At 31.9% G+C, this 16,064-nt stretch overlaps 1 protein-coding gene across 1 annotated transcript in view; it reads left to right on the forward strand.

The window, feature by feature from the left end:
- The window catches only part of LOC129226165 (telomerase Cajal body protein 1-like), a 51,841-nt gene extending 36,106 nt beyond the window's left edge, over positions 1 to 15,735 (forward strand). The window contains 2 exon segments of the mRNA XM_054860765.1: positions 15,584 to 15,646; positions 15,648 to 15,735. Of these exon segments, the coding sequence (XP_054716740.1) occupies positions 15,584 to 15,646; positions 15,648 to 15,735 (151 nt within the window).
- The last annotated feature ends 329 nt before the right edge of the window (positions 15,736 to 16,064 follow it).

A 16,064-nucleotide genomic window follows, 5' to 3' on the forward strand; every position in this document is an offset into this window, starting at 1 on the left:
TAATTCTTTCATGCAAAAAAAAAAAACGCATTTCATTCTACGGCCAGTCATATTTTTATTTAAGTATCGTCTGCGGCCAAAATTAGCTTCTTCATGCTCTGTAAAAATGAATCTAGAGAATAAAACATTATAAAAAACACATTCTTTGAATATAAAAAACAGAAAATTGTTATGGATTACAGTTTTAACTGTCCGGAGTTTTGAAAATGGTATCTTTCAGAAGGTAGATTCTGTCTTATTTGTATTAACAAAATAAAGCGAAACAGCAAAGTCCAAAGAAAGCTGATGTTTTCTGTATTATTTAATGATACATTGAGCACGTTTTAATAAGCTATTTTTATTGTATCTGCGCAGATACTCCTAAAAATGCCTAGTCATTGTCACTTACGGTGAAAATAGCTTAGTATATGAAAAGGTTTTAAAAAGAAAATGTGTCGTAACTGCATTTATTAATTTTAAATTAAGATTTTTACAAAAAATACTCTCTTACGGTTTTTAGATAAGTTATTTAGGAAACAACTACCGCAAGTTGAGCATTTAATTAAATCATAAATCAAAGAAACGAGTTGTAAAACTTTAATCGTCAATTTCTCATTTTGAGCTTTACTGCAGATACCACATCTGGGCTTAGCACGGCGGTATTGTTATCTTGTCAAGTGACCAAGCCACCAAAACAGCCAATAAACGAGCGAAGCGAACTCCAATCAGTTCGGGATTTGATCTTCTTAACGAAAAGTTTTAAACAAAACCCCTGCTATCTCTCCTTTTCTTTGAAAAACATATCTAAAACAATAGGAAAAACCCTTTCCCTCCTACAAAAAAGAATTTTTTACTCTAATATGCAACACAATTTACATAAAATGATCATTCTGCTAAAAAAAAAAATTAATATCCGCATTACAAATACAAAAGGAAAATCCTACTCCCCATATAAAAAAATAATATAACTCAAATCAGGGTTTGTAAAAAAAAAAGTTTTTTTTTTTGGTTTGAACCAGTTTTGTTTTTTAACTAAGATTTATTTCTTTTAACACTATTTCTAAGAAGAACAATTTTTTTTTTTTTTAAATGAAAGTTATGAAGATTTTATAAATGAATTGTTAACCTAATTTCTTCATAATTAATGAAATAATCAAGAGTGAAATCTCGTAATTTCCCTTTGTTTGAATTTTATTCAATGTTAAATTTTTGTGCAAAAATTTAACTGTGAAAATTATGATAAGAATAATTACAATTGCTGATCAGAATATTGGTTTATAAAAATTTTACCGTTTTATTTTATTTTTAAATTTTATGATGAATAATCATAAATCCAGTGCTCCAAATGATTTTTTTTAACTTTAAAAGTAAAAGCTAGAATTGCTTTAGTAATTTCTTTCCTTTCGTTTTGTTGAAATGTCTTGTTGAATTGAATGATATCCTTTCATTCTCTGACACCTTCTTGATTTTGAATAAAATTTTAATTTCATTAGAGTATTCATCTGTCAATTGGGTAATTTACAGTTCATTTAAATTCATCAAATATAATGTTGAAAAATATATATTAATTTAAATTTTTATGTTTCATTGCAAATAATATTCAGTGTTTTAGCAGTTATTTTGAAATTTTGACGCAAAGAGAAAAATAATTCGAGCGCAAAGATTTTAACTGCAACTGATTTTAATTTTTGTTTAACTTTCAATAGAATCTGCTTCTTTTTTAATTACATATTGTTAAGGGTTCCGGTGCAGCTTCAACTTTTTTGAAAGGACGACATAGTTCTTGATAAAAACACAGGAGATTTATTTACACTATGTACGGGAAAGATCGTCAACAACTGTTAAATGAATCATCAGCAATTTGGCAAATATCAATCAACACCGTAAACTCGAGGGTTACACACGTATTCACATCCAAATAAGCAAAAATACAGCTCAAAAGGCTTCAGAAAACAGAGCAAAAAATGCTCTCCAGCCAGGGGTGATTGTAACTCCATGAAAAAATACCTGAACTTTTTTCCCCCAAGAAGAAAAAGTGTTTTCAGGGCCCAATACAGATTGATTTTACTACCGCTTTTCGGTACTTTCACAAAAATCTTATTTTAAAATCGGTACTTTCACAAAAATCAAGTTATAAAATCAGCAGCTTCACACAGCTAACTTTGAAAATTGACACATTCTAGAAACAATATTAAAAAACGAAAGTTTCACGAAAAACTGTGTTTTAAAATATAAAAACATGTTTTTCTGCTTAAAACATAGTTTACTCATTAAATAAAATAATAAGATGATTTATATGAACAATCGCTTAGGTAACAACTTTTTCATAGTATTAAACTCAAGTTTCAGTTTTTGGCCAAATTGCTTTTAAGCAATCTTTTAGCATCAGTTTTAGGGGATGGTGATTTCCTGAATTGTACACAGTACAAAGCTTATTGAGCTGATATACAATGATATTTTCCCTACCTCTTAGGTCCCCCCCCCCCCCAAAAAAAAAAAGTTCGAAATATTAGTTAATGACTTTTGCACTTTTCAAACTAACGTGTAAATTGCTCTAATTTTCTGAGACAAAAATTAGAATGTGCCTTTAAAAGATCACAAAATCAATGCTGATAAAAAAAAAAAAAAACTTTCACAAAAATAGAATATTGATACAATACTTTCACAAAAATAGGTAGTGAGAAAAAAATCCTGGATTTGCCCCTGGTTTTGATGGGCATGTACACATTACGTGTATGTACACATCATATTATGTATATAAATAATTTAGATACATAGTTATTTGTTGGGGCTAAAACTCGAAGTTTTAATTGGACTTGATACGTCCATGTGCATGATGGGAATTAAATTGCTTTAATTTTTCTCAGTTCTTAAAATTTTTCAAAGAATGTTTAATTTTTCTCCTTTGTATCTGAATCCTTAACCATTAATTACATTCATTTACTAAAGACTAAAGCCTAATACAACAGTATTTTTTAATGATTACCGTTTCTTTTATGAGTATTTGTAGAAGAATGTTGCATTGCAATACAGTAGAAGACCGTTATAACGCCAACCTATATAACGCAATTCTCTATAAACTGCACTACTTTTCAGAAGTAAACAATAGGTTTTAAAGTTGAAAAAATCCCTCTGTTTTGCTTTGCAAGCATAAAAATTGTTAGGCAAATTAAATGTTGAAAGTTTTTCATCTTTCCATCTTAATTCAAAGCTTTTAAATTGAAAATTATTACTCATAGCAAACAGAAAATGCCAGATGGCTCTTGAAAATGCAGCTTGAAACATATTTATTTGTGAATGGCTAACTGTAATATTGGTGATTTACTACTCATTGCAGATAAAACTCATTCTGAAGTGCTAATATGTAGATATATTCTGAATTTCAAAATTTGTGAAATGATCTATATAACACAAAAACCTGTATAACGCAAAAGCTCTGGTCCCAAGGTGTGCGTTATAACGGTCTTCTACTATATTGCCTTCACACCATCATTAGCATATGTAAAGGGTTTGTTGCAAGAAACACAAAACCAAAATCCAGCCCTATCAATTTCTTTACACTATAATTCCATCTTTTCATTGTAGGAATCCACTCTGTTTAACCATTCCCAATTAAACTGGTTCTTCTTTCCTGCATCGATGGAGCCGATATCTTCAGATCCGGATACCTCATTTTTTAAATGAGAACATGCAAAGTTCAAATGAATAAATTTATAAAACAAAAAAAAGTAGCGAAATGAAAAGTAAGACTTAACTAGTAAAATTTAACTAAACAAACTAATTTATATTTACGAGTAGCATATTAATAACGATAAAGTATAATTAGAACTAGTTCAATAACAACAGAACGCACGCAGATCAAGATCATAAACCAGAATATAAAATAAAGAAAATATTTGCATACGATCAATTCCTCCAACTGCCACAAAGAACAAAGACAGGAGTCGAAGCTCTTATCACTTTTCTCTTCCTACCTTCCCCCAGTTTACAAAACATGACCGTAGCTTACGCTTTATATTTATACCAAATGTCTTCAATTTGGATTTTTTCGTTTCATTAAACATTTCCCTAAATTTTACTAAAGTGGGTTTTTCTGAAAATATAGAAGTTCCGGTATTTTCGAAGATGAAGATACCGGAATTCAAGATGAAAATACCCGAAATCCGGTAAAATACCGGAACACAATCACCCCTGTCTTCAGCGTACCACTGCAACGATTCACAAACAAAACTAACTCGAGACCAACTTTTTATCATGCAATACGGCCTTTTATAGACATCGAAAAGTTTCCACAATATTCCAAAAGATTCCAGAAAAATCGTAGACCGTTATTTTATTTCTTTCCATTCACAAATCTTACCATTCAGAAATGAGGGGACCGTTATACTTCGGCCGAATGTACGGGGCTGTACAGGGGCGTAGCTAAGGGGGGGGGTTTGGGGGACAAACCCCCCCCCCCCCCGAAAAGTTAGTCTCAAAAAAAAAGAGAAAAAGAAGAGAGAAGAGAAAGAAAAAAAAAGAAGAAAAGGAAAAAATTCCAAGCGATTATACATATATATATATATATATATATATATATATATATATATATATATATATATATATATATATATTAAATATATATATATATATATATATATATATATATATATATATATATTATATATATATATATATATATATATATATCCTTATATATTATTTCTGTAGCCTGTTTTTGGTTTCTACGCCAGATTTTCCTCAATTCTTGATCGATTTCTTTGATTTACGGGTTAATTTAAAGCTTATGGTGCTGGCTACTGACGAAAAATAGACCCACGGTCTACAAAATTGTTTTTTTCAACCGAAAAACCTGTTTTAAAGAACCAGAATGAGGTTTTCGGTTAAACTTATAACTTTAATTTGCGCTATGACCGACAGAGCTGAATAGCTTGATCGGCAGAGCGTTCTCTTCGTAACCAGGAGAATGCGTGTTCGGGCCCACGTCCGGACAATCTGCAACAAAAAATTAGAGAAATATCGCGCATTATATGAACACTTAATGAAGTGAATAACAACTGTGAAGGAATAGAATAAATGTGAAGGAAACGCTCCTTGCTGATATGGAAATTTGAAGTGACTTTGTGCTAAATTACTTCGGAATTGCACGTTTTTTTTTTTTTTTTTTTCTTCTTTTTAAGCTTTGCCTCTGGTAAGAAAATTAAAGCATAATGTAAGTGAAAATATAAGTAACAGGTTTAAGATTTCAGACTACAATAGAATTGTTTTTTGTTCGGAAAAAAATAATAAATCGTCTATTGAAATATATATTCTTCTAATGAGTTTTTGACTCTTTGTACAAATAAAAAAATTACTACCACAATTTGAAGGGTAAAATATATATTTTTTCTTCTTTTTGCAAAAAAACGAATAGCTTATCACATTTTTACTACATTCGAAAAGCTACGCTTGAAAAAGAGCATAGTTCAATTTATTTTGTATTTTAACCGTGCTGTTGAAGGATGAACACGTGCTGCCATCTAAGTCATAACGGTTTAAGCAGCCTCCGGTAACAAATTGTAAAAATTTTCAAGAATAAAAAGAATGCTTCTTCAATATCTTAACTTATATATTATTCCCTTCTCATTTTAAAACTTATCAGGCTGACTAATGAAGAAAATTAGACTTACGGTCGAAAAATCACGTTTTCGAAAACGCCCCTTGCTGTTTCAAAACCTTGATGCTGCCTGTAGTTCTTATGCATTTTTTAAAAGCAAAGTTCTAAAGCAGTTTTCCATTTTTTACGTCGCTTTCGGCAAAAAAAAAAGCCTGTGTGTGTGTTTATATTTTAATAAAGCTTAAATGCACTGGACTTAGTTGTTCGGTTAAATTGATAAGTTTTTTTTCGGTAGAGCGTTCGGCTATAAACTATCCGAACTTCGGGCAAGTTTGGGCTGTCCGAGAGAATATCAAATTTATATTAGTATTCCGCATTACATGTACTCATAACATACAAACGTAATAAAATAAATGCAGTGGGAATGCTACTTGGTGTTTTGACTCCTTTATGCAGGCTACAGTTATCATTCAGATAAGTTGACTGTTAATCGAAGAGTGTTCTTCCTTTTTTTTTTAAGCTTTGACTACATCCAGACCACTCAGCATAATGTAAGCATAAAAAAGTATTAGATTTACCTAAAGGAAATCCTTTTTGTGCAGAAAAACATTTTCATTGTATGCTGAAATGTAGATGTTTCTAATAGCAGTGTTCGACCTTTTGTACAAATGAAAAAATACTACGCCAAATTAAAACTACGAGTTTCACCCAGTAAACCTTTAATTTTTTATTCGCGCGAATACGATATAAAGCATTAAAATTATTATCAACATTAGCAAGAAATCATTTTCTACTCCTCTGCTTTCTGCTGAAAAAAAAAAAACATTTTGTCTACGTTCGAAAAATTACACTTAAAAAACGGACTCAGTTCACCTGGTTTTGGTTTTGAATTTTAAGTGTTCGATTAAAAGAGAAACATGTGCGGGCATTTAAGCCGTAACTCATAAAGCAACCTTCTATGTGAAATAGTTCAATATTCAAAGATAAAAACACTTATTTTCAATCTAATTTATTACTTCTCTAGAATGTTCGTTACAATCGCTACGTGAGATCTTCGTCATTCTTTAATCAAATTCCATGCTTTTCGAATAATTTTAAATCGTATCATGCTGGTTAATGACAAAACATAGAAGCATGATCTTATTATTATTATTATTATTATTATTTTTTGGCAAAAAGCTTTTTTGCTGTTTTTTACTGCGCATTCCTTCAATGAGTAGCTTTCGAAAAGGAAGGTGCAATTGCTAGGTTTGTTGGGGTGTCGGGCTGTTAATCAGAATGGCGCCAATTCAAAACCGTGCCAATAAATATGTCTTTAATATTTCTTTTTTTCCTGTCAGATGCTCACATGGGCAGGACTGTATTTGCCACAACCTGTTTTATTTACATGCACAATTATTGCTTTTTCACGAGTCACTACTCAGCCACACTTTTAATGATATTTATGTTTGAATTGAAAATATGTACGACCGAAAGGTGAGCGATGATCAAATTATCACAACGTTGTATTTAACGAGGTTTTGTTACTGATGTCTTTAAATTACATGCCTTCTCTTCTGCGCTTACTTTTTTTTCGGTTCTTCTTCATAATGTTCTTCCTTTGAAATTCTGAAAGAGCGAAATACCTTATGAAACGATTCGAAGCACAGTGCGGAGTTCCGCACGGGTCGACTAGTATATATATATATTAAATATATATATATATATATATATATATATATATATATATTAAATATATATATATATATATATATATATATATATATAAAAGAAGTAACCCCCCTCCCCCCCCGAAAGTCGGGTCTAGCTACGCCACTGGGGGTGTATATTCATTACAAGAAACTATTTACAGGTTACGTTACTACGATAATTTTAGACGAAAGATAATTTAATAAACGCCAAATTTAGACAAATTAATCCCAAAAATAATTACTACTTATAGAATTTGTAACAATATTAAAAGAAAAAGTCACAGCAGATTAAAGAGAACTGTGTGTGGAGAGGATTTATACATTTCTGTTATTTCAAATTCTTCGAGGGGAGGATGGTCAAAGGCTGTATACTCAATGCAAATTTTATCGGGAAACAACAAAAAGCCGCGTGCACTTATGTGTAAAAACATTAAATTTTCAAATCCAGGGGAAGCAGTAGAACCTCTCTTACCCCCCTAAATGGTGAACCTGGATGTTTATGAAGAAGGAATGTTCAAAAAATATTTTAATCAGAGGTCTAACCATTTTGAGTATAAATAAAAAATATTCTCCAATGTGTAATGCAAATGGCATTTTTTCTTCCTTATTTTAGTTAAAGCACTGGGATTTTCCTGGCGTTTCTGCTAAACACTAACAGTGTTGGAATCAGCCCATGGACCCAGGGTTTTTTGGGTTTTTTTAAATAAAACCCAAAAAAACCCAACTAAAGTTGGGTTTTTTAAAAGAAATGTGGGTTTTTTTTGTCTTTTTTAGGGAAAATGTGGGGGTACTTGTAGCATATTGTAGCGTAAGTGTATAGACAAAGCACAAAAATTGTCTTCGGGTAAAAAAAGCTGGAAAACTAGTTAAAATTCAGCATATTCTGAAGAAAAGTATAAAAGACTACAAAACCCAAGAGTGGTGAGGTTTCAGATTTTTTTTAGTTTTCATTATTACCAACAGTTAAGGCAAAGTTACTTCTCGAGTGATAAAATCTATTGTTCGTTTTTAATTACTACATTTTTTTTTTTTTTTGCATTTTACTTTATTGTACTTATTTTGTTATGCAAAACTACTGTAGAACCTCAAGTAGTTTAAATCCCTTTTTACTGAATTCCAGCTTAATCAAGACATTTCTTTGAATTGAATGTTGCCTGTTTTTCTACTTCTGTGTACAGAGTAAGAAATATTAAACTTTTTCGAAGATAATGAAAATACTGTACATCCTGTTCTGTTTTCTGTTGACCGTTTGAAAAACCTGTTAATTTCTAAAAATATACCTTGTGTTTATTCGAGATTTCTGACGTGTTGGTTTGCAGAAAATATTCACCTGAAAGCCTTTTAACTAGAGTAGTTTCCTCTGTACAATCTACAAATATTGAGAAAATCAGACGAGACAGGACTCAGTCAAGATAATTTGAGTTATTTATTGACCAGTTAAAGAAAAAAGTTAAATATATTTATTTAAAATCTTTGAAGTATTTTTTTAATGCTGTTAAGTGTTAAGAAATACTATTAAAGTTCAAAATTCATTTTTTTGTGTTCATTGTCTGTGATGAAGAACAAATAAAAAAGAAATTTAAATTATGAAAGTATTTAAATTAATTTTTTTAAAACTTCGCAGAAAATTAAAAAAAACCCAAAAGTGGGCTAAATAATGGGTTTTTTTAAATGGGTTTTTTCAAAAAAACCCATTGGGTCCAACCCAATTGGGTCCAGTTCGGCCAACCCTGGCTCATTAGGATTAATTCTGTTTTGTCAGGCTTACAATAGTTAAAAACTTTTTTTTAAAGCAAAACTTACTATTGTTAACTATTAATAACTAAGTGTAAAAGAACTAAAATAAGAAGGAAAAAAATCTTTTTCGCTTCCAATTGGCTATTGACAGAACACTTAACTCATAAAATGGTTACAGACAAGGACAGATCCAGAAAGTTGTCAAGGAGGGGGCAGTTGATGTTTTAACTGACCCCCCTTACTACATATCTGATTTATACATGCTTGCAGGGGGGGGGGGTGTCCACAGGATCTTTATCGAAAACAAGTAAAATATAGATGTTTAGCCAAGGCAGTCCCTGAAAGTATTCCTTTTGTTTTCTGTTGAGAGAGGTATTCTAAAATTTCATTTTAGAACTTCAATTTCATAATATTTCTGGGGGATGTTTCGACTCCTCAGAACGATGAACAACTCAACTCGCGATTTGTGTCAAAGGAGCAAAACTTGAAATCTAATTAGAAGAATTCAGTTCTTAGAATTCAAGTAACATTTTTTGTAATTACGCCTCTTAATTAATAAATAATATTGCATACCCCACAAATTATACTTATATGTGCCAAAAGTAATTAAAAAAAGATGGGTAAGTAACACCCCCCCCCCCCCCATCATCGTTGAAGGTTGCCTAAAATGACACTTTTTGAAACTTCAGTTTTGAAAAATTACCAGAGGGTAGTCACTGATTCCCGTAACATTACCCGAGATGTCTACAATCTTGTCGTTCCGACTTTCATTTTGCAAAATGCCCAACAGGTGGCTTGTGAATTTCTTCTCCCAACATCACCAAAGACCTTTTAAAATTGTCTTTTTGAAACTTCAATTCCAAAAAGTTTCTGTGGGAGGGGACGATTCAAACCCCATTTGTTTTCTCAACATCATCAAAACAGGTTACAGAGATGGCATGGGGCAAAAGATCATGGTAGATAGAAAACAGCTCTCTGATTGGCCATATAGCTAAGAATAGTTCTTTTTTGTTTGGTCCTTGAAAGGGAATCAATTCTTTTTGAACAAAACTGTTACTTTCTTTATCTGGTATTCAGGGCCGGATTTAGGGCAGGGCAGGCGGGGCATCTGCCCCGGGGCCTCCACAACAAAGGGGCCCCCACTGTACAATTTTTTACAAAATATCCTTACTTTCACGGGTCAACAATTTTTACATTTTTTCTCCCCTATTTAAATTATAATAATAATAATATTACCTTCAGGATGTATTTACTATTAACGTGTTGATCGAAAATATAGGATATATACATATATATCAAAATATTCGGATTTATATCAAAGTATCGGATATTTTCGAAAATAGGATGATCTTTTTTCGAACCTTGATTTAGGGGCCTCCACCCTTCCAAATCCGGCCCTGCTGGTATTTAGTAGAAAAACTTGATCTTTACGAACTATTCCTTTCTGTGGCTTTTGAAGACTGGACTAGAGAAGCGTCCACCTTCCGTTTACTCTTTGACCTTTTTCGTGACTTTATTCGATTTGAATGTCATGTCCTTATTATTATTTCCTCCTACAACTTCGTTAGTTTTAAAGCGTAAAGAAATAAGTATTTAAGAATACTGGCCACAATTGTCTCTTGCCGAGCATCTTCACCGAATAAGACTCTTGTCAAGTCCTATTTGCCAACTGCAGCAGGCGTGAATAAATAAACGTGAAACCTTTGAGTCAATTACCTAATTGAGTTTGAGTAATTTAAATACTTTTACAATTTAAACCTCTTTTTTATTTCTTCTTCACCACAGACAATGGACACAAAAAATGAATTTTGAACTCTAATACTGTTTCTTAACTCTTAACGGCATTAAAAAAATACTTCAAAGATTTTAAATAAATATATTTAACTTTTTTCTTTAACTGGTCAATAAATAACTCAAATTATCTTGACCAAGTCCTGTCATGTCTGATTTTCTCAATATTTGTAGATTCTACAGAGGAAACTAATCTAGTTAAAAGGCTTTCATGTAAATTATTTTCTGCTAACCAACACGTCACAAATCTCGAATAAACACAAGGTAATTTTATTAGAAATAAACAGATTTTTCAAACGGTCTACAGAAAACAGAACAGGTACAGTATTTTCATTATTTTACAAAAAAGTTTAATATTTCTTACCCTGTACACAGAAATAGAAAAACAGGCAACATAAAATTCAAAGAAATGTCTTGATTAAGCTGGATTTCAGTAAAAAGGGATTTAAACTAATTGAGGTTCCACAGTAGTTTTACATAACAAAATGAAATACTATAAAGTAAAATGCAAAAAAAAATGTAGTACAGTAAACTCCCGATTATCCGCGGAATCGGGTGGCACAAGTGCCGCGGATAATAAAAATCGCGGATAACCGCAAAAAGACTAAAATGGGGGACAAATCGGGTAAAAATTGTCCTATCTCAAATTCTTAACTGTGTATTGATGCATAACACTTTCTGCAAACAGTGAAAATATATATAGAGTACAGTACAAATGTTTTGTATTTTTGCACAACCGAACTTAACATCAATAACAAACAAGTGTATGTACGATGAAGAACGCACAATAATAATGATAATCAATCAATCAAGCAAAAACAACTGAGTGTAAATTTACAATTTTTCAAAAAAAAAAGAAAAAAAACAGCCACTGGTATTCGCTTTTTACTGCGAAAATACATGTTCGTGATTGTTGATTGATTCGCGGATAATCCGCCCCGCGGATAAACCGCTCGCGGATAATCGGGAGTCTACTGTAATTACAAACGAACAATAGATTTTATCACTCGAGAAGTAACTCTGCCTTAACTGTTGATAATCATGGAAACTAAAAAAATCAGAAACTTCGCCATTCTTGGGTTTTGTTGTCTTTTTTTACTTTTCTTCAGAAAACGCTGAATTTTTCAGCTTTTTTTACCCCAACACAATTTTTGTGCTTTGTCCATATAGTTACGATACAATATGCTACTACCCCACATTTTCCCTAAAAAAAGACAAAAAAAACCCACATATTTCTTTTTAAAAAACCCAGCTTTAGTTGGGTTTTTTTTGGGTTTTATTGAAAAAAACCCAAAAAAACCGTGGGTCCATGGGCTGTTTAAAAAAACCCCGGGTTTTTGCCAACCCTGGACACTCGTGGAAGAAATATTGGACAGCTCGGCAAAGGATGCACGATTTATAGACTAACTGTAGTTTCATTGTTGTTGTTGTACTCATGTTTACTTTAGTTCTTTGTTCTTGTTTCTATGTTTGCTTTTTGTAACTACAGTTGTCTTTTAATCTGCCATTAGGGGAAAAAAAGGATTTAGGAACAAAAATTTATAATCTATTGTTAAAATTTAATGCTAATGGGGCAATTTAAAGAAAATTAATAAAAAACAATACTTCTGGTTTAACCACAAATTCGTTGAATTGAAAAAAAAAATCTCAAAATTTTTTTCACAACTCTAATAAACCACTTTCGTTGTTCCGAGAAGATTTAGATGATGTTTAAATTGGCCCTAATGCAGCCAGAATTTATCATCTGGATAATGAGGTTTTGTCATAACATTCCTTTTATGATATAAACTGTCAAAAAGAACTGGTAATATGTATTGAAACAAAAGTTCTGTTTTTTTTTTTTTTTCTTTCTTTCATAGACACCATTTTTAAATTTGCTTGATGATCAGGCTTTTTGAAATAAGGATTTTGAAAAAATGATAAAGTCTGAAGTAGTTTTTTTGAATGAATTTTCTTTGTCAGTGCGAGAGCTTATAAACCCCCTGTATATGTTTGCATATGGACAGTTTCACTGTAACAGACGTATCATTGCTGCACAAAACACTTTACAAAGACTCCAAATAGATTCGATTCTTGTTTCATTGAAAAGGCCATGGACTCTCCTTCATTGCTTTGAAAAGGCCATGGACTCTCCTTCTATGTAATGCAGTTTTGTTTTGAAGATTTCCATAAACAACGTTTAAATAATTTCTTTTGCTCAGCAACGAGCGGTCTGTTATGAGATAGGTCCGTTACTGAGTGCAGGGGTGATTGTGTTCCGGTATTTTACCGGATTTCCGGTATTTTCATCTTGAATTCCGGTATCTTCATCTTCGAAAATACCGGAACTTCTATATTTTCAGAAAAATCCACTTTAGCAAAATTTAGGGCGATATTTGATGAAACGAAAAAATCCAAATTGAAGACATTTGGGTATAAAATATAAAGCGTAAGCTACGGTCATGTTTTGTAAACTGGGGGAAGGTAGAAAGAGAAAAGGGATAAGAGCTTCGACTCCTGTCTTTGTTCTTTGTGGCAGTTGGAGGAATTGCAAATATTTTCTTTATTTTATATTCTGGTTTATGATCTTTATCTGCGTGCGTTCTGTTGTTATTGAACCAGTTCTAATTATACTTTATCGTTATTAATATGCTCCTCGTAAATATAAATTAGTTTGTTTAGTTAACTCTTTTTTTTTTCATTTCGCTACTTTTTTTGTTTTATAAATTTATTCATTTGAACTTTGCATTTTCTCATTTAAAAAATGAGGTATCCGGATAAATCTGAAGATATCGGCTCCATCGATGCAGGAAAGAAGAACAAGTTTAATTGGGAATGGTTAAACAGAGTGGATTCCTACAATGAAAAGATGGAAATATAGTGTAAAAAAAATTGATAGGGCTGGATTTTGGTTTTGTGTTTCTTGCAACAAAACCCTTTACATATGCTAATGATGGTGTGAAGGCAACATTCTTCTACAAATACTCATAAAAGAAACCGGGAATCATTAAAAAATGCTGGTGTATTAGGCTTTAGTGAATTAGTAAATGAATGTAATTAATGGTTAAGGATTCAGATACAAAGTAGGAAAATGAAACATTCTTTGAAAAATTTTAAGAAATGAGAAAACTTAAAAAAGAATTTAATTCCCATCATGCACATGGACGTATCAAGTCCTAAACTTGGAGTTTTAGCCCCAACAAATAACTATGTATCTAAATTATTTATATACATAATATGATGTGTACATACACGTAATGTGTATCTATATGCCCAGCCAAACACTTTTTCTTCTTGGGGAAAAAAAAGTTCAGGTATTTTTTCATGGAGTTACAATCACCCCTGTGAGAGGAAGACATTGTTTTCTTTTGCTCCAAAAAAGTTTTATTTAAGTATTGTTTACGGAAATTTTCAAAATTGAATAGCATTGAAGTGAATGAAAGGAAACAAGTACCCAATACAGTAAAACCTGTCCACAACAATACTGTTGGGACCTAAAGAAATATTATTATAGACAGGTTATCGTTGTGGACAGTTTGATTATCTATGCTGATATTTTGCTGGGACCAAAGCAGGATTTGGACCCAATTTTTTTTTTTTTGAGAAAACCCATTTAAAAAAAACCCTTTTTTTAGCCCACTTTTGGGTTTTTTAAAAATTTTCTGAGATGTTTTTAAAAAATTAATTAATTTAAATACTTTCACAATTTAAACCTCTTTTTTATTTCTTCTTCACCACAGACAATGGACATAAAAAATGAATTTTGAACTTTAATAGTATTGCTTAACTCTTAACAGCACTAAAAAAAAAACACTTCAAAGATTTTAAATAAATATATTTAACTTTTTTCTTTAACTGGTCAATAAATAACTCAAATTATCTTGACTGAGTCCTGTCACGTCTGATTTTCTCAATATTTATAGATTGTACAGAGGAAACTACTCTAGCTATATGGCTTTCATGTGAATTATTTTCTGCAAAACCCACACATCACAAATCTCAAATAAACAAGGTATATTTTTTAGAAATTAACAGGTTTTACAAACGGTCGGACAGAAAACAAAATGGGATGTACAGTATTTTCATTATCTTATGAAAAAGTTAAATATTTCTCACTCTGTACACAGAAATAGAAAAACAGGCAACATAAAATTCAAAGAAATGTCTTGATTAAGCTGGAATTTAGTAAAAAGGGATTTAAAACTACTTGAGGTTCTACAGTAGTTTTGTACGACAAAATAAAATACAATAAAGTAAAATGAAAAAAAAATGTAGTAATTACAAACAAATAATAGATTCTATCACTCGAGAAGTAACTTTGCCCTAACTGTCGGTAATCATGGAAACTAAAAAATCTTGAAACTTCACCATTCTTGGGTTTCGTCGTCTGTTTTATTTTTCTTCAGAAAATGCTGAATTTTCCAGCTTTTTTTTACCCCAAGACAATTTTTGTGCTTTGTCCATATACTTACGCTACAATACGCTACAAGCACCCCACATTTTCCGTAAAAAAAGACAAAAAAAACTCACACTTCTTTTAAAAAACCCAGCTTTAGTTGGATTTTTTTGAGTTTTATTTAAAAAAAAACCCAAAAAAACCCTGGGCTTTTAAAAAAAAAAACTCGGGTTTTTGCCAACCCTGTAATAGGCACTACTGTTATACACAGGTTTCACTGTATAGTAAGAATCTTTTGTAGGGTGTTTTTGTGTGACAAATAATAAACCTTTTAAAATGAAATGGCCCATCATATAAACTATTCGTCTTCCCCTCCCCCCTCAAATTCTAACGATTTTCCATTTCCTTCCCCAGCCTCCACCCCTCCCTGCCCCTGATGTGTTCGTCCTCCGGCCAGAGGCAGGTGGCGCCACTGATGGGGGGATGAAGAAGAGGGGGTGTTTGCCCCCAAAGTGGAAAAGAAGGACAACTCCCTCAGGCTGTGGTGGGTCGGAAAATGGAGCTGACCCCCAAGTGATGTGTACTGCAAATAGCATTTAATAAATATTTATTTTCTTTTTAGTGTGTTTGTTGTTGTTTTCCTGCCAGGAGCGTATGGGGGAGGGGGGTCATGTGAGGGTTCAGACCTCCCCAAATTTTATTGAAAATCAAAAGTGAGGGCACTTTTTTTTTTTTTTTGATAGAGCATAAACCAACCTTTTTTGCTTAAGGGCCACATTGTAAATTTTTGGAGGCAAGGCGGGGCAACAGCCCAACATTATTTTAGTACAGATGGTTCAGTTATTTTTGGTCAAATGAGGAGAAAAGAACAGGTAAGCAACTATCCTCCAGAAAT

This window comes from Uloborus diversus, chromosome 7 (assembly GCF_026930045.1).
Source record: "Uloborus diversus isolate 005 chromosome 7, Udiv.v.3.1, whole genome shotgun sequence".
NCBI classification, from domain to species: domain Eukaryota; kingdom Metazoa; phylum Arthropoda; class Arachnida; order Araneae; family Uloboridae; genus Uloborus; species Uloborus diversus.